This window comes from Hipposideros armiger, unplaced genomic scaffold (assembly GCF_001890085.2).
Source record: "Hipposideros armiger isolate ML-2016 unplaced genomic scaffold, ASM189008v1 scaffold_550, whole genome shotgun sequence".
Lineage (NCBI taxonomy): Eukaryota > Metazoa > Chordata > Mammalia > Chiroptera > Hipposideridae > Hipposideros > Hipposideros armiger.
Genome location: NW_017731900.1, coordinates 90,775 through 109,630, shown reverse-complemented (window position 1 = coordinate 109,630; position 18,856 = coordinate 90,775). Strand labels below are relative to the sequence as shown.

The window sequence follows — 18,856 nt, the reverse complement described above, 5'->3', positions numbered from 1 at the left end:
TGTGCCTTGCTGGAAAGCTATTTGTCACAGAGGATTCAGCACAACGTGGGTCTGCCTGGCACCCCCGCAGAGGAGTTGCTAGGTGGCCGGTTAACCTTGGAGGCACGGATCCTGTCTAAAACCACAATTTTAGTCCAAATCTAAGTGCTTTAGGTTCATCTATGGAGACTCCATTCAAAGTTTATATTTCGTCCTCTGTGTGATAAGCTTAGCGTTCTTATGGGTTTAGTGGCTATTAAAACAAAGGTCTGAAAATTCATTTATTAAGTTTACAGAGGGAAGGGTGTGTCTTTGGGAGTGCAGAACGGTGTGTAACAATGAGTAACTGGTCTTGTGTTATTAGCCTTAGATTAAACCAAGGGAAGCATGTCTGGAGACCCAGACCAGAGCAGTCATTAAAAAATGCTGACTCTCTTCCCCAATAGGGCTCATGGCTTTCAGACCCAGAGATCCCTCCAGCTCACTTCGACCTTCAAGGGAATACGCATACCTGTTGACGTTCATATTGCAATGGTTTGCAGACAAAGTATTACTGGCAGAGGCGGTCAGTCGTGAAGAGCTGTCCTTGTCTCCCTGGGCCTTCTTGACGTCTCTGTAGTCGTCTTCGTTGTCACACTGTGTGGAAATAAGCAAAAACCAATCAGTTTTGGATCTCAAGGGCGCGTCATGAGCTCCCATCACCAGCTTCCACAAAGCAGGCCTCCCAGGAGACCAGTTTACCTCTCTGGAAAGCATCCAGCAGTACGTGTGGCTCTGGGCCCAGATTCCCAGGCAGTTCCTCAACGAATAAGGATGAAATCTGTCACTTCTACTATTGACTGCTTAGTGAGAGGGAAAGTGTGGCACTGCAGAATATTATGGAATTTATATGTATATACTTCTGCACATTTCTCTATATATCTATGTATACCTACATAGTTATCCATATTTCCAATCTATGTGTTTATCGATTTCTATCTATATATTTCTTGTATATTTATGTCTGTCTCTCTCTCTATCAGTCTATCCATTAATCCATCAACCCCCAGGTGATTGACTGATTCATTCATTAATCAATTAATCACCTGGGGATTGATGGATAAATCAATCCAGAAGTAATGAGGAGGGCAGGGTATCTAGAGGAAAACAGGACGAAAGAGGGGTAGGGAAGTAGGGAGCTGACCCATATTATCTGAATTATATTGTTTGAATCTGACAACACCCCTGCCAAGGTTGTCACCATTTTACAAATGAAGAAAGTGAAGTGTCGAGAAGGTAAGGGCACCTGATTAAGGTCGCCCAGGAGGTCAGAGATGACTATATAATTTACAGGTTCAGCTTGAAATGAAAATGCTAGGCTCCTTGTTCAAAAAGCAGGAAAAAATTCTTGTCTTGGTGATTTTTTTTTTGTATTTGACACCAAAAGCAAAGGCAAGAACAGCAAAAATAAACAAGTGGGACTAAGTCAAACTAAAAAGCTTCTGCACAGCAAAGAAAACCATCAACAAAATGAAAAGACCACCTATGAAATGGGAGGAAGTATTTGCAAACTATATATCTGCTAAGGGGCAAATACTCAAAATATATAAAGAACTCACACAGAACTCAATACCAAAAAAAACAAACAATCTGATTAAAAAATGGGCAGAGGCCCTGAATAGACACTTCTCCAAAGAGAACATACAGTTGGCCAATAGACACATTAAAAGATGCTCAACATCAGTAATCGTTAGGGAAATGCAAATTAAAACCGCAGCAAGGTATCTCCTCACACCTGTCAGAATGGCTGTCATCAATAAATCAAGAAATAACAAGTGCTGGTGAGGATGTGGAGAAAAAGGGAACCTTGGTGCACTGTTGCTGGGAATGTAAACTGGTGTAGCCACTACGGAAAACAGTATGGAGGGTCCTCAAAAAATTAAGAATAGAACTACCTTATTGATGAGACAAGTAAAGAGTTAATGTGAGCTCGCAGGATGAGACAGGCAAAGAGTTAACAGGAGTGAGCTTGTGAGTTAGCAGGAACAAACTTAAAAATCAACCGCTTGGCTGTGACTCCCCTGGCTAGCACTGCACCTGCAAGCTGACAAGTACCTTACATCCATCATAGGTGGGAACAGAACAGTTCCCAATTGCAACAGCAGCCCCTTGCAAGCTGACATCCATCACAGATGGGAACAGGACAGTTCCCAGGAGAAGACAATTGTAATGGTAGCCCCCCTACAAGCTGACAAGCACCCTACATCCTGCATGGAAAAATATAAAATCCCAGCACTCCTTCTCATCGGTGCAGCTGTTCCTATTGGACTCTACCCTGAAAAACTCCTTTTGCCAGTATTTCTCTTACTCCTCTGTCTCGGCAGCTATCCCCATCAGACTCTGCCCTGGCAAAATTTCTTTTGCCAGTATTTCTCTTCCAAACAGAATTTTTTGTCTCTCTCTCTGACTAACTTTCAATAAATCTTTTCTTGCTCTTCTAGAGTTTCGTGAATGATTTCACGTTCTGTCAACGACCAGGGATTAATTCTATGCTAATACACTTATGACCCAGCAATTCCACTTCTGGGTATTCATTTGAAGAAAATGAAAACATTAACTCTAAAATTTATATGCACCCCCATGTTCACTGCAGCACTATTTACAATAGCCAAGACATGGACATAATCGACAAATTCATCAGACTACATATGAGGTGTGATCAAATTTCCAGGAGTGTTTCAGAAAGTGACAAGAACGATGGGATAAGTGTGTTTGAAGTGAGGGGTAATATTTTGAGGGGGATTAATGGCAATGTGTCTTTTACTGTAATAATTTTCTTTAAAATTTAAACGTTCACCATAGGTTTTGATCACACCTTGTAATTACTGTATTACATATTTGAAAGTAGCTCGGAAAGTGGACCATGAAAGAGCTCATCTGGAAAAAAAAATTGTAATTACTGTATTTTACCGTGTATAATGTGCTCCCATGTGTTTGGCCCAAACTTTCAGGGAAATAATCTTTTGTTTTAATTTTTTAATTCAAATTTTATTTGTTTACATTTAGGTACTTGTTTTTTGTATTATAGAGGAGTTTTAGCATTTATTTATTTACTAAAAAAATTTTTTTTTCAGCTGAACCATTCTGCCACCTGTTGGCAGCTCAGCGGCAGCTTAGCTCGGGCTATGAATCGAACTGGCGAACCTGGTGCTCAGAGCTCGCACTCTTGAGTGAGCTCTTAACCAACTGAGTCACTTGGGTGGCCCAGCATTTATTTTTTAACGTATTATGGTACCAGAAATTTTATGTACCAGTAACAAATTTACGATATTTACTCATCATAGAAAGCCAAGAACACTTCATCGTTGCAAGTTCGTCATAAATTCAACAAAACCGATTATCATATTCCAGGGTATTGTTTTGCATACGGATATCATTATTGATTTCTAGAGTCACACTTTTAGCTCATAAGCATAAATAAAATAATTAAAAACATTTATATAGATATGGAATTAGTACTACCCATGTGTAATGCACATCCTTATTTTTTCCCTCACAAATTTGTGCAAAATGGTGTGCATTATACACAGCAAAATACAATATGTATTGTGATGGATGTTAATTGCACTTATTGTGGTGATCATTTTGCACTATATACAAATATAGAATCATTACACTGTACACCAGAAACCAATATAATGTTATGTCAATTATACTTCAAATTGCTTTTCTAAGAAAAGCAGGAAGACTTTTTCATCTCAGCTGTCGACATGCCATCCAGACTGAGGAAGACCCAGAAACTTAGGGGCCACGTGAGTCACGGCCACGGCCACATCGGCAAGCACCGGAAGCACCCAGGAGGTCGAGGTAATGCTGGTGGCCTGCATCACCACAGGATCAACTTTGACAAATATCACCCAGGCTACTTTGGGAAAGTTGGTATGATCCATTACCACTTAAAAAGGAACCAGAGCTTCTGCCCAACTGTCAACCTTGATAAACTGTGGACCTTGGTCAGTGAGCGGACACAGGTAAATGCTGCCAAAAACAAGACTGGAGCTGCCCCTATCACTGACGTGGTGCGATCGGGCTACTACAAAGTTCTGGGGAAGGGAAACCTCCCAAAGCAGCCTGTCATCATGAAGGCCAAATTTTTCAGCAGAAGAGCTGAGAAGATTAAGGGTGTTGGAGGGGCCTGTGTTCTGGTAGCTTGAAGCCACATGAAGGAAATTCATTAAACTCAAGTGTTTTTCTCAAAAAAAAAAAAAAAGAAAAAAAAAGAAAAGCAGGAAGAGTATCATATATAAAGTATTAAAGTAAAAAACGTTTTCCTGTCTTTCAAAGTCTCTCTCTCTCTTGACCTGCCACAGTGGTGTTCATTTGCTATTTCATATTGTGCTCCTTGAAGGATGGGGAGAATTAGGGGGGGCGAGTGCCCAGGGGTCCTGTCCTGCAAATGGGCACATGTGTGGTTTCCACTGCCCACCAGTTGGGCATTCCCTTTTTCCAAGGCCCACCCCCCAATCCAAGATGAGCTGGCAACCCTTAGGAAACTGCACTATCCTCTCTGAGACCCCTCAGTACTTGGATCGGGGTTGGGCAAGATGTCCCTCCTGACTCTGACCCTCACTTGCTTGCCCCTTGGCCCCGGGGGGCCCAGGGCAGCAGCCCCATCTCTGGAAGGAGATGAGGAAGGGAGGCTGCACAGGGCCAGGGGTGCAAAGGGGCCAAAAGGGCAGGTAGAACCTGTTCTGGGGAAATGGGTGGGACTGCAGGTGGGTCAAACTCCACATGCCCCCACGCATGCGCTATTGTCCCATAATGCTTCACGTACCAAACACAAATTCAAAGATAAAACGAAGAATTTCAAGATGGCAGCCACAAGTATTAAACTGTAAGCACGAGCCCTTCTGAGCAGGGACCCTGTGGGAAAGTGCTACACAAACCTCAGGCTGACTTCTTATTGTAAGACCCTGAGTCAGACGGCCTGGGTTCATTCCTGGCTCTGCCCCTTATCACCTAGTGAACCTGAGACAAGTCACTTTAGGCTCTCTGCCTCAGCTTCCTCATCTGTAATGTGAGCATGACAACAGTATTTGCCTCATAAAGTTGTAAGACCTAAATGATTTAATGTGTACAGAGTGCTGAGAACAGCGTCCCTTTATGGGGACAAACATATGTGTTAACTGTTAATGATTTTGTCCTAAATCTAGAACCATCCATGATTACTGCGAACTGTGGTTTGTGACCCACTGTATTTTTAACGGTGGTCCAAGTTACTTTTGAAGATACAATAACAGAAGGGGATAAAAATCCTCAAAATGGGCTTTTATTTATGATGAAGTTATTTCCATGCTCAAAGACCTTCAAAAACTGCTGAGTGTTTGGGTTTGCTTCTAGGTGATGTGTCTGCAGCTCTCCCTGTACTTGAACTGCCTTTCTCACTCCTGTGCTTCCCTTGTTTGTCCTTTTCCTCTTTTGGTGCAATTTAATCCCTGACCCTCTGATTACACTCACGCACCACATAACAATATTTTAGTCAACGATGGAGCACAGGTACGATGGTGGTCCCATAAGAATATCATGGAGCTGAAAAATTCCTATTGCCTAGTGACATAGCTGTCCTAATGTCATAGTACGGCATTACTCGTGTTTGTGGTAATGCTGGTGTGAACAACTCTACTGCCCTACTGGTCGTATGAAAGTCTAGCACATACATTATGTACAGTACATAAACGACTATGTATTTACCATATTGTACTTTTTATCATTATTTTAGAGTATGGTCTTTCTACTTATATAAAGAGTTTGCTGTAAAATGGTATGCCATATTATGCCGGCAGCAGCCTCATACATCTCGGGTTTACCCCATCTCTTGAATGCATCATTTTCTCTTGTGCTGGATTTCATCTCGTGTTGTTTTGTACAGTAACATGCTGTAGAGGCCGGTAGCCCAGGAGCAGTAGGCTACACCACACAGCCTAGGTGTGCAGTAGGCTAGGCCATCCAGGTTTGTGAGTGTACTCTATGACGTTCGCACAATGATGAAATTGCCTAACAGTGCATTCCTCAGAAGTATCCTCATGGTTAGGGGCACATAACTGTACTCAAATGTCCCTCCTCCTTAAGGCCCTGTCCCCAACCCCTCTCTACCACCAAGTTCTCCTGGATCAACACAACCGGCAGGAAAGGCGTTTGGGTTCTCTGCTGCTGCAGGCTGGGGTCCCTCTCATAGGGCCCTGTCCTCCACTGCTTGGCATCAGGCACTTCCGTACTCACGCTTCACCCCAGTCACAGCCTTAAACTCTAGGAGGCTGTTGACTTCTTAGTCAATGAATGATCCCACCATTGACATCGCCCCATCCCTTACAGCAAAGAATGGGGTTCACCCCGCGTTTTGTTTTTCTACAGGCCCAGCAGCATCCAGCTTGCCTCAGCACACTGGATAAAGATTTCCTGTATGCTTACTTCAACATGCAGTGGGACAGAAATTATTTATCGAGAACTATAAAATGGGAATAATAATGGTACTTCCCTCCCTGGGCGGTTCTAAGGACTTAACTGAATTACTATATGTCAGGTACTTACAACAGTACCTGGCCTGTATAAAGTACTACATGAATGTTTGCTGAGTAAGGACACGCCAGACCACAGGGTACTCACTTTCCACTACCTCACCCAAAAGTTCAGGGTCAGTCCTCCCTCCCGGCCAGGCCCTCAGCCCCAGGCCTACCTTGCGTTTCCTCTTGGATTTTGGCAAAGCCTTTTCCACGGGTGTGTCAGCTGGATGGCTGGGCGGTGCGCTCTCAGCGTCCTTGGCCGCAGGAGCACTCAAGACCACCGGCTCCTGGGGCAGGTGTTCTGGGATCCTGGACAGGAGGGTCAGGTCAATTTTGACCCACAGAGACCTGACCTCGTCACTGTCCTTCAGGGGGGAGAGAAGCTCGTTGCGGCCGAAGGGGACCAGTGTGTAGAACTGCTCCTCCAGCTCCTTGGCGATGTCACTGGTGGTCCTGGCGTTGATGGAGCCCACGGGCGCGCGCGGCCCACCGCCGCTGATGTTGCTGGCAGCCTCTTTGAGCCTCTGTTCACTCGCGGAGGCAGCGGAGGCAGCGGCGGCCACGGCCTGCGCTTTGGCCAGAGGGTACACCTCCTGCTCTGACTCCAGGTCCGAGTCCGAGGAGGAAGACGAAGACGAAGACTCGGTCTCGATGAACTCCTTGGACTTGGGAACGATCCTGCTCAGCCCGCGCGTGCGGCGCTTCTCGCAGGTGACCGAGGCGCGCAGCTCCTTGCGGTGGCTCGTTCTGCTGTTGCCGCAGGGCCTGGCTTTGGTGGGCTCCGCGGGGATGGCCGTGCCCGTCCCCAGTACGTCCGCGGGCTCCTCGGGCCGGTGGCAGTTGGCACCGTCGCCAGCCGAGGTCCTCTCCGTGCGCCTGGGGGGCTTCTTGCCCGCAGACCTTCGCGCCGGCGCGCTCTCAGGTGGCGCGCCAGGGACCACGGGCGGCGGGGCGGCTGCAGTCACGGCCACCGCCACGGCCGCGGGCGGGGACTTCTGCTTCACGCCTTTAGTCCCGGGGGCCTTGTTCGCTGTCCGAGGCCTCTGCTCCTCCTTGCAGGTGCTCTTGAGGTCCTTCTCTCTCAGGCCGGTTTGGCACCCGTCGGGGAGCTTCCCGCAGTTCTGCACTTGGTCTTTCCCGGGAGGGTAGTACTGATTGCTCTCAGGCCCGTGGCTTTCATTTTGGATCAGAATAGGCGGCTTATGGGGATTAACTTTGTTCAGCCATTTATCCAGCTGCCACTTGTTCGAGGACGCAGGCTCGGCCTAAGAGCAAAAAACCAGCAACAAATAAAAACATCTTTTATTACAGACTCACGGAAAAGGGCCTGGCTGCTCTGCACTTACTCATCTAGGTGTGTGGGCAGAAAACGCATGGGCTGGAAGCAAAGGGACACAGCAGGGGTGTGGGGCAGCTCTCAGATGGCAGGTAGGCTGTGGGATGGTGTCCCTTTCCTGTCCCAGGTCGCTTAAATGTCAGTGCCATACTCTGAAGCCTATTAGGAAAAATTCGGGGATAGCACTGTGCTTCATTACAACCTATGTCTAGAACTTCTGAGTTATACAATGTATATTTTTTAATAATTATACATACATAAACTTGAGAATCCATAAAAGTTAATGGGAATTATTTGGAGGCCCTGAGTGTTACAACACTCATTTTTTGTAAGACCTAACATTTTTGGGGAAATTAGAAGAGGGGGATAAGTGGAACCTATAATCCCACAAAGAATTAACATATAGTTTATGTGGTAAAGGCAAGTAGAGTGTAGTATTTACGAGTAGAAGCAGTAACTCTGGTGAGAAGGTATACCCTTGTTTAGTAGTACAGAACTCGTATTTCCAAGGGACCTGGGTGTGTGCCCTGTGTTCTCTGGCAGCTGAACTTGGTTAGTCCATCCTCCGCCTGCTTCCATCCCACTTTGCCAGAAATGTTTCAGACATGGAAATGATGATGGAGATCTTTCCTGCAAGCAGTTTTGCTGACTTACAGCAAATCGTGGATATGACAGGTTTCAAACTCTGCCCCGTAGATTGGTTCCAGGGGGTCAATCAATGCCCCGAAACAGAATATGAAATGTTGTGTAGATGCATTTGTTTAGGAGAAGGCCATAGTCTTATGTCTCATAAAAAGGTTAAGAACTGATGATTTTATGGGGAGTAATTGCTTGATCAGTTGACTTCTAATAAAAGTCTATTTATCCAGCATCTACGATTAATTGAAAAGAAGTATATAAGTGTAGAAGTCCAGACTAGAGTTGTTTTCAACTTGTGACTACATGTGAAATGGGGGAAATATTTTGAGTGACTAAGGTGATGTATTTTTCTTTCTCTACGGCCTCCCACCCTCTGATTGTGGCATCCATTGTTTCAAGGGGAGCCTAGATACCAGCCTAGACTAAAGAAGACATTGCTTAGCTTTGCATTTGAATGTAATTGGTAATTGGTGAAGTCCAGAGCAAGTCAGGCTTCCTTATAGGAGAAAAACTTTTTTTTTTTTTACATAATAATTTCCAAAAGCTTGCTTTTATGTGTCAAGATCTGCTTTTCAATAGTGAGGTCCATATTAAGAACAGAGCTTGGGGTATAACCACATGGAGTGAAGAGAGGGGTCCTGGCTGAGTTTGGGGGAGTCTGGGGCATAGCTCAGGGAGACGGGAAGTCTCCGATGGGCCTGGGACCAAGATGGAGAGGAGACAGCATGTGGGGACCAGGCACTAGGGCTTCTGGCAGGGACCATGGACATCCTCCTGGTTCTTCCAAAACAGAGGAGACCAACTGCACTTCAGGGAACCCCAGCACGTGGTGTCCAATGACTGGAAAGGACAAGTGACATTTCAGTGGAGGCCAGCATGAGGATCCAAGGCCCTTGGCCTGGGGCTCTGAGATGGAAAAGCTTCACTTCGGGACACAGATGTGGGAAGGGAAACCCTCATGGCCCCAATGCGGAGTCTTGTCTCTGACCTGACTTTTGCTTTGTTTGTTTTCACGCGCCAGAAGGACCAGGGCTCCAGAGTAAGATGCAAAAGAATAAGAAGATCTATCTTTTCAGTGCCCCTGAGTGGTTATACGTAAATCTTACCTTGCTTTACTTTGGCTTCTCCAGGGAAAGGGAACACACAAAATGTACAGAACGATAGTAGACGCATGCACTGGAGAAAGTGGGCCATGGAACAGCTTCTTTGCCAAGGGGAAGCTCCCACCTGCCCTGAGACTAGCTGAGTGTGGCCGAAGAAAGCTAATTCGGTGGCAAACAATTTATGGCTTCTGATATTGTCTCCTTCTGCCCCCATTTCTCTCACTATGTGACCACCGACGAGTCAGTGTCTTGTATGCCTCAGCTTCCCTAGACAAATGGGGCACAGTACATAGGAATGGATGCTGAAGGGGCCTCTTGCAGAAAGGGGACCCATCTTGGGAGAGGGGGCAAACATTTAAGGCAGAGCATGCCACTCACACTGGCCCTACCACCATGTTCAACACTCCCTCTCCCTCCCCCTACCATCCCGAGCCTTCCTCAGCTCACATCTCTGATGCAAGAGAACACAGATGACTGCCTGGAGCGAAAACACAGCTGCACACAGGGAGATTTGCACTGAGACTTCCTGGTGGGAGCGTTAACAGCGGAGGAGAGAATTTAATAAATTTAGTATGGGGCCCATTGCCTGGCATTCTTTAGGGTCATTTTTTTCCTGCACTTCACAGCTGAAGAAATCAGTCTGAAGTACCATTTTCAACACATCACTAAATCACACTTCCTTTCTCAAGGATCTACGATGGCCAGGATGCCTCTCAAAGGAAATCCAAATTCCTCAGGCTGGCATTCAAGGGCATTCATCATCTTACAGTCAGTCATCTTCCACCACTGGAACACCCACAACATACCTCCCACTGCACGTATGTCATCTAATTTAATCCATGTGGATAAGAAATATTATCAGTCCTAGCTTGTAGATGAGGCTCAGAGAAGTTACGCAACATGTCCAAAGTTACAGTCATCAGGTACCACCGAGACTAAACCTGTATTTGTCTAGGTTGAAAGACCAGGTTCTCTCTCCTGCTGTTTCACATGATTCCCCACAGCTTCATGGAAGGGGGACCTCATTCCTTTGAGAAATGTCGGTCTTCAACCTAAAATAATCTAATTAGGTCTGATTAACTCTCCAAACAATACCTATGCCCACTATTATCCTCAAAGGCACAGCCTTTTGTTGTTCATATCTGTTTCATGTGTATATGAGGTCTGACAATTAAGTTTGAGAACTCATCCTAGAAAAAGTGCTACATACCTCATTTCTTAATATCACCACGATCACCTTTGAAATACACCCCTTGGGAAGCTATGCACCAACACTAGTGTCTAGTCTACCCTTCAAAGCAATTTTGGAACTCTTTTTCTGGAATGACCATCAGAGCTGTCATTGTATTACCCTTGATGTCTTGAATATAATGAAAATGTCTTCCTTTTAATATTTCCTTTATCTTCAGGTAAAGAAAGAAGTCATTGGGGGCCAGATCAAGTGAGTAGAGGAGGGTGTTCCAATACAGTTATTTGTTTACTGGCTAAAAAACTCACAGTGCCATGTGAGCTGGTGCATTGTCGTGAATTGTTGGCGAAAAGTCAAAGTCTTCCAACTTTTTCACACAGCCTTTTCAGCGCTTCCAAATAATAAACTTGGTTAACTGTTTGTCCAGTTGGTACAGATTCATAATGAATAATCCCTGTGACATCAAAACAGGTTAGCAACATCGTTGCAACAAGTTTGCAAATTTAATTGTCAGACTCAGTGTTTGGGGAGGGTCTTAATGTTGGGTCTTCAACAAAGCCATCTTGATCTCTTAGGCGGGGGCCAGCTCTGTTCTTTTGTGTACCTTGCAGTGTCTGTCATAGGTTAGGGAGGCAGATTGCCATGACTCTGCTCCTACTAAGCACAAATCACATTGGATACAATTTGAGTACAATTGTATCCACTTTGATACCCAAATTATATCATTTATTCCCCAGGAGGTACTCACAGATTAGGCCACACAGGAATATCTGCCATTCTGGAGAGGAGGCAATTGTGACCAAGGAAGGTTAAACGTGAAGAGTTACATGGCAGTGAAGGGGGGCAAACTCAGGGCTTGGGACCCCCTCCATCGGCATGCTGCTGGTATGGTTGACCTCCTGAGCCGTCCATCAATTTTTGCTCAGTGTTTTATTTGTTTGCTCGCTTGCTGCTTTATATTTTTAGCCACAACTCTCCTCCGTGATTAATCTCTGTATTCATGCCTAAGCATCCACCGTGCACTGTAGTTCCTTCTTCATCTCCGTCCTTCACAGTACCCACTGCCATGTACCCCATGGACGCCTCATTAAGGAGAAGCTTGTTGGGTCACTGAGGAACTTGTATCACATTTCTGCTGATTTCCATGGACAGTTAAGGTTGAGAAATGCATAATGGAAAACATAGCTTACCAGAGCAACACTAAGGGCTGGGTGAAACCCTAGTGTAAAGAGATGGGTTAAACCTACTTAATCCTGACACCCCTCAAAAGCATGGGACCAGGTTCTTTTTTTTCTCCATGTAGGACTTCTGACATGGGGAACACTGGTCTGGGGAGCTCCATGTGCTGGCTGAGGGGGAAGGTGCTTTGACACGACAGGATGTACCATGCCAAGGAATGATTAGGCCAAGAACAACTAGGCCCTCATCGGGCCACTAAGAGGGCGTCTGCAGCGATGGAAATCGTGTTTGCAGAGGCTCTTCCATGCTAGCTCACAGATATGGCATTGTATGTACTTTGGTAGTTCAGCTGAAATGCAGTGGCTTTTTACAACCACAGACATCAAGAACAGTTCAAATGAAACTCAGTTGAGCCCCACGGGTTTCTGGCACTGGCACGTTGAGGGGGGAAACGCAGGTAACTTGGAACCTCTTGCGGGGGGTCTCCTTATACTCCCCCCAACCCCTCCATCAGGGTGTTACCAGTAGGGGAAGTGACAGCCAGAAACACTTTGCTTCAAAGCAGAATAAACTGTGGAATGTGAGATGTGGGGCTATTCAGAGCCCCCTTGTCAGGTGGGGGGCAGGAAAACAAGCCTCCCTGCTGTCTGTGAGGTGACATGGGCCAGCGCAGAGGGAAATAGGGACACTGTGGAGAGTCAGCCAGAAGATGCTACTTCCTTCTTTGCGATTTTCATTCTGCAAACGTGCTTTGTTTCCAAAGGGCGTGTCTCTGTATTAATCTCTGGGAAAATGTTAAGAGACACCTGACTTTTATTCCCACTCATACATTCCTTTCCAGCAGAAAGCAGTGACGTGCAGCAGGGCTAACACTTCCCTTGCCACTTCTGCATTCTCTCTGCAGAGAGAAGCCAGGAATTGAAAACTAGATGTGGCCTCAGGCAACTGAAACTTTTAGGCTGGCTTTAGCACACACATGCTCCCTCTCCTTAGTGAGGGGACTCTGACAGCTGCTGGAAAAAATGACAAGAGTGTCCTTTCATCACCAAGGAGTTCACATCTTTGTAATTATCTCAGTGACATTTAGAAAGAATTTGCTTAAAGCACCTTATAACTACATTTCTTATGCTACTTTCGGCCTCATTCATGAGCTCTAGAAGTCACAGTTCAGCAGGAAAATAAGACTCAACATTTATGAATGTAACCTTCAAAGTCACAAAGAAAAGCCGGGGGTGAGGGGGCGGGCGGAGGCGGTCTTCATAGACACTAACACTTTTGGTTCACCTCTACTGCCCTCCTTCGCTTTTGCAATGTCCCTGGAAGCCAGTTACTTCTTGTACCGAATACCATTCTGGAGTTTCTCAACAAATTATAGCATAAAGCTGGCTTTGAAGAATCCTGTGTAACTCCTCTATTTTACCAAACTCCTGTATTTTTTTGTTTCAAATTACTCCCATTGCTATGCCAGTTCTATGAAGACCTTTTCTGTCAGGTAATTGTTGTATCCTGGAGCCAAGCACCATATCTGTGGCAAATGCTCAATAAATATCCATTGAATGAACACCGAATGAGTGAATGAATGAATAAATGAAATTAGAAAGAAGGAATAATAATTTCGTTTCTGGGAAGAGTGAGGGTTATAGCAAACTTTGGGTTTTATAGGTTAAAGCTGCTAAGGGCCTTCCCTCTTATGCAGGTAGGTAGGTAGGTGGATGGATGGATGGATGGATGGATAGATAGGCAGATAGATAGATAGATAGATAGACAGACAGATAGATAGATATGGTGGAGGACATGAGCCTCACGGAAAGGGGAAAAGTTCAGGAGAGATGGCTTATTACGGGATGAGTGGAGAACTTTTGGTGCAGGGCAGAAAGGTGCTGGAGGAGAACGAGAAGGCCGGGGAAATATTCTGTCCCGGGGTTTCCTGGGGCTCCTGCCCAAAGACTCGGCTTCCTGAGAGGACACCGGAAGGGGAAAAACCCGAGGGAACTTAAGGGAATAAACTCGATGGACTTCAGATCAAAACATCACTGCTTTTGGATGTGATAATGTCCTAAGCCACAGGTAGAAAAGCTGGCAACGGGAGTTGTGCGACCCTTCCCAGGGGCCCCCCTCTTACCACCATGGTTTGCCTCAGCGGCTTTGGTTTTATTTCAGAACCTATTTAGAAACTTGGGCCCCAACATGGTAGAGGGTTGTAGGCAAAAAGTGAAATCCTACTCTCCATGGTTAATGCCACATGCTTATACACTCAAGAAGAAACTATTTTATTCCTTTTTTAGAAATCAGAGTCTACCCTACGGACGCATGGACTTGAGAAATTTGCTTCCAACCCTCTCCCAAGAATCTCCACGCTCAGAATTACTCTTTATTTTTCCCCTTTCCCCTTTAAAGTAGAAATAGCCCTGATTTTATTGGTGCCTTATAATGTTTTTATATGAGGCACCTAAATCTTCCACAGAGATCCTCATTATAGCTATAAAAGGTTTCATTATTATTTGTAGGTTGATGCTAATTTTTCTTTTTATATTTTCACAAAGACAACACAGTTAAGAAAGTTTTATTAATATTTATAGCTCTTGTTCTTCTCATCCGTGACAAACTGCAAAAAACGTAAGATTCTAACCATGTCTAACCCATAAAATGCCTTTCCCCATGATTTATGGGTGACTGCATTTCCCAGGCGGTAAACTGCCCTGGCTGGTTACTGCCTTGCTGACCCTTAGGGAGACCTGATCCGTAGGGTATTTCCAGTCAGTGGTATTTATAGCATATTTGGAAATTTCTAGAAGTCAAGAGAGAGCTTTTTGGACAACGAAAGATAGAGTTTCTGCACTCCCAAGGAAGCTGGGTCATTAGGAGAACTGTGTGGAGGGGACAGAGTAGGGGAAATGATGAGCCCAAACAAACCCTGACAGGCTGCCCAGGGGTGGGGGCCGCAGGGGTCCCGGCTGTCACCGCCGAGAGTCCATGGGGGAGAAGCCGGCAGGGGAGGGGCTCGGGGGCCAGCGCAGGTCTTACCTCGGGGCTGGAGTAGTGGGCAGTGCCCTCGCTTTCGCTGGAACTGCTCTCAGTCTCCGAGTCTGATCCGGAGCTGCTCTCCGAGTCGCTGGACGAGCTGCTGCCGCTGCTGCTGCTGCCACTGCCGCTGCCCTTGCTGGGAGGCACCGAGGCTCTGCAGTTGGCCTGCTGGACTACAGCGCTGCCAGCCCACAGGGCCCCCGGGGAAGGAAAGGGAAGGAAAGCCAAGTGAGCAAACACGAACACCACCGAGCACGCTGCCACTCCAGCCAAGCAGACAGGAGGCACAGGCCACACATCTGTCAACCATCACTTGGCACTTGAAGAGCGATCACCAAGGTCAAAAGCACGTTAATGGTTAAAAGAAGTATTACAGGGATCTAAATAAAACTGGGAGTGAAAGTTGGTGCCCCTTAGTGGTCAGACACGCATTCCTTGCGTGGCCATTTTTATAAGGGGAGGCAGTGTCATTCCAGAATGACCGTTTCTATTTTGCTGCTGTTGCTGGAAATGGCTTTTCCAATGTATCCCCAAATCGAATCATCTACAAAAAATGTCAAGGAAATCCAAAATGCTTGAAATATTTTGTAAAATATGAAAATGTCTGCTTGCTTTATTTTAGGACGTGGGCTGTGAGCACGGGCACAGTGTCCTGCTCTGTGCTTTCATGGCCTGCTGGAAGGTTCTGGAGACCGCAGGCCCGGCAGAGTTATGGAGTCTGGCTGCCCACCTCTTCCTGCCCATCGACTCGAGGGCTGTCTCCCTTACAGGAGCTGGCTTGCTGAATAAACAGCAATCTTCCTTTGAGCCCTTTATTAACGAACTGGAGATCCATTACTTACACATTTTTATATATTTCAGGCTTTAAAATTCAACCCCAGCCCAGTGGCTTGGAGCAATAGCATTTCAAATTATATTTTATGTTTGCACCCATGCTGGAATTTGCCAGGAAGTTATATACTCCAATTACATACTCAGAGAGAACAGAAAAAATGGACACTTTCTAATGGTAACGAATTCACCACAGAAATCCAAACAGCACACATCCACCCTGAAGAGTATGTGAGCCAAAAAGAAAGTTTCGGTACTCCCATAATATTCAACATCTTCAAAGTCTGTAAAGTCTGTATTAATTGCATTGAAGCACACCTGGATTTGTTCTCTTGGGGTCAAATTCTAAACCCAGAAAATGCGTTGACTACTTTTTTGTTATGTTGAATCAGCAAACAGTTGCTTGCCCTTTTCAAATGTGACCACTGCTTCAATAGGACTGAACCTTAGTGAAGGCCATGGGCAGGGGGTGCTTGTCAGGGTTTAGGGTCTCAAGTGCAAAGCAACTTGGACAAGGTAAAGGACCCTTTTCACCCTCCCCTTAAATCTTTGACCAAAAAAAAAAAAAACTTTGCCAGAGGATAGAGTCGCATAAATCCTCAGTGTGAGGGCAGAGAGGGGGGTTAATGCTCATTGGAGCCTGGCTTCTAGAAGAATGACAAGAAACTCTCTTGCAGGATACATCTGGAAATAAAAGCACCTTCAGGAACTGCAGGGTTAGGGAAAGAACGCATTGGAACATAACATTCCCTAGTGGTTTTTCCGTCCCCCACCAATGTCATGGTCCATGCCTACTGTGTGACAAGGCTCTTCAACATCGGACAACATCTGCACGTTTATGCCTTACCTGAGCTGAAGGGATTTCTTTGGCAGCCTCTCATTTGTGTCTGGTGTTGAGTGAGGAATCCTGGCTCTTTTAGACAGAGGCAGGGAAGGGGACGCTAGCGACCAAAGGGCTATAATATTGCTTTCTTCCCTTACGAACTAAATTCCAACAAACAAACAACCCCTCTTCTGCCCCCAATAAGACCAAACCCGAAAACCTCCCAAAGCGAAGCAACACATGGTGGAGGAAAGAGATATGTCCCTTCTGCGATACTTTGGGTGACATTAAGGAAGACTGGAGAATTAAGATGAATTATCAGCATTCTGATTGGTGCTGAATGATGGTCAAAGGCTTTGATCACGGGGCACTACAAGCCCACCTGCTTCAGCTCAAACAACAGAGCCATGTGATATGGCTATGGTGTGGTGTGTACCTGGGTGTTGTGTGAGCACAGAGGCAGCTGCCTTTGGAAAAGCAGCACTCTAACTTCTGGGAAGGCGTCCGTTCCCCAGTCACTGGGCGGCCTGCCTTTGCTGACCACTGTCCTTCAAGAACGAGACAACTGGACCAAGGAGACAGAATCTCTGATCTGATCTAACTTGGCGGAAAAGCCTTAGGCTTTCATGCTTTCTTTCCTGAAATCAGGAAATTCACTTAAAATTAGTTTCACTGGCATAGCTGTTATTTGTTTTATGAAACAGTTGAGATAGCCAAGAGTTTTAGGTTTTTCTTCAGGCTTTGCTTGTAAAGGCTGTGGGGCTTCCAATGCCTCTGGGGTCAGGATTGAATATATTCGTATTTCCATGGTCCAGGTAGAGAATATGTCACCAGAAACAATTCATTTGTAAGGGTGGGAGCCTGAAAGGCTCTGGTGGTTCCAGTTGTGCTATCAAGAGAACTACCCTACGTCCATGAAGGCTGCCCCATTAACTAGTCTTTGTGCAGGTCCTCGGGGGTCCATTGGTCGCTGGGCCTCAGTGCAATGACCACTCTTGTCATGAGCGCATGAGGCTGCTGTGCCTCCATTGGAGCGTGGCAGAATAAAGACTAGAGAGCCAATGGTCATCACTGCAGACTAGTGCTAATAAAAGGATTGCCTCTGCTCTGCCAGGAGGGCTCTTTGGGGTCACAGAATCAAGAAGATGGAAAAAGACCTGTCAGAAAAACCTTCCTGAAAGAAAACTAGGCTGTGTATGTTTAAAACGGCCAACTGAAAATGTTAGTGTGCCAACTAGTTGTCATGTTGCCGTAGCAAAAATATTAAAAAATTTTAACTCAATTAAAAATTTTAACTTTTTCTTGAAAGGATAACATAGATGGGTTGACATGATGACACAGCCTTTGACAATTTTTAGAAGAGTTCTTAGACCCTATGCCATTCAAGGAACATGGTGCCACTGAGTCTGCAGAAATGAAAACATCAGTGAGATCACAGGATAAGTCTTTGTGTCACCCAACTTAGCACAGTGCCTGAGACATAGTAGGCATTCACATATGATTACTGAATAAAGAAAAAAAAAGTCAATAGAAAAAAAATCCATCATTGGGTTAGTGAGTTTTATTTTTTATTTTTATTTTTAAAGCACTTAACCTTTCAAAAAGGTTACAATTTCTCTTTTCCAGTAAAAAATATTTAAGGGGATTTCAGCACCTCTGCGCTCTTCCAATTTTAACACTTCTTCCTTTCAGAGAATATTTAAATGCTCTCTGAATTTAATGTGCTGTAATTTAAACCCAGTTCTCTCTTGGATGGTGTATTTAATTTCTGTATTTTGATTTCATGAAATGTTTTGCTGGTTTTGTGAGTGGTCAAGACCAAGTACACCTTTGAGAGAGTACTAGCTTTATTCTAAATGACCTGTTTGCTGTGTCTCTTCCTTCAGCGGCAGGGACATAATTCCTTTCAGAATCTGGCCTGGGCTAAGTCTGAGTACAGACAGTAAAAGAAAAGATCTGGAAACCTACATGACAAATCCTGGCTCTCACAGTCAAGGATGCTCCTGCCTGCCAAATGTATTGTGGGGCCTGGATAAATATCCACAGTTGTCCACAAGCTTTCAACCAACAAGTAACTGGGAGGCAGGCTGTCTGCCTGGTTGGCACGGTGTGGATGCTGTGATGCCCAGCATGGGGCCTCGCCTCCTGTGGGCACTCCACTGCTCTTGGCCGAATGATAGATAATATTATGGAAGAGGCTGCCGCATTTCCTCA

At 45.5% G+C, this 18,856-nt stretch overlaps 2 protein-coding genes across 2 annotated transcripts in view; one reads left to right on the top strand and one right to left on the bottom strand.

Annotated features, from left to right (window-relative positions):
- The window catches only part of AFF3 (ALF transcription elongation factor 3), a gene marked incomplete at its 5' end in the record, with an annotated part of 138,313 nt that overhangs the window by 38,017 nt on the left and 81,440 nt on the right, over positions 1 to 18,856 (bottom strand). The window contains 3 exons of the mRNA XM_019669197.1: positions 491 to 615; positions 6,692 to 7,783; positions 14,989 to 15,169. Coding sequence (XP_019524742.1) covers positions 491 to 615; positions 6,692 to 7,783; positions 14,989 to 15,169 — 1,398 coding nt within the window. The remainder of the gene's footprint in view (positions 1 to 490; positions 616 to 6,691; positions 7,784 to 14,988; positions 15,170 to 18,856) is intronic.
- Positions 3,729 to 4,185, top strand: LOC109396948 (60S ribosomal protein L27a-like). Its single transcript, XM_019669237.1, has one exon. It carries the CDS (start codon positions 3,729 to 3,731, stop codon positions 4,170 to 4,172), a length of 444 nt encoding a protein of 147 aa, XP_019524782.1. The 3' UTR covers positions 4,173 to 4,185.

Coding starts and splice junctions, on each gene's coding strand:
- LOC109396948 (XM_019669237.1), top strand. CDS start 3,729: ATGCCATCCAGACTGAGGAAGACCCAGAAACTTAGGGGCCACGTGAGT.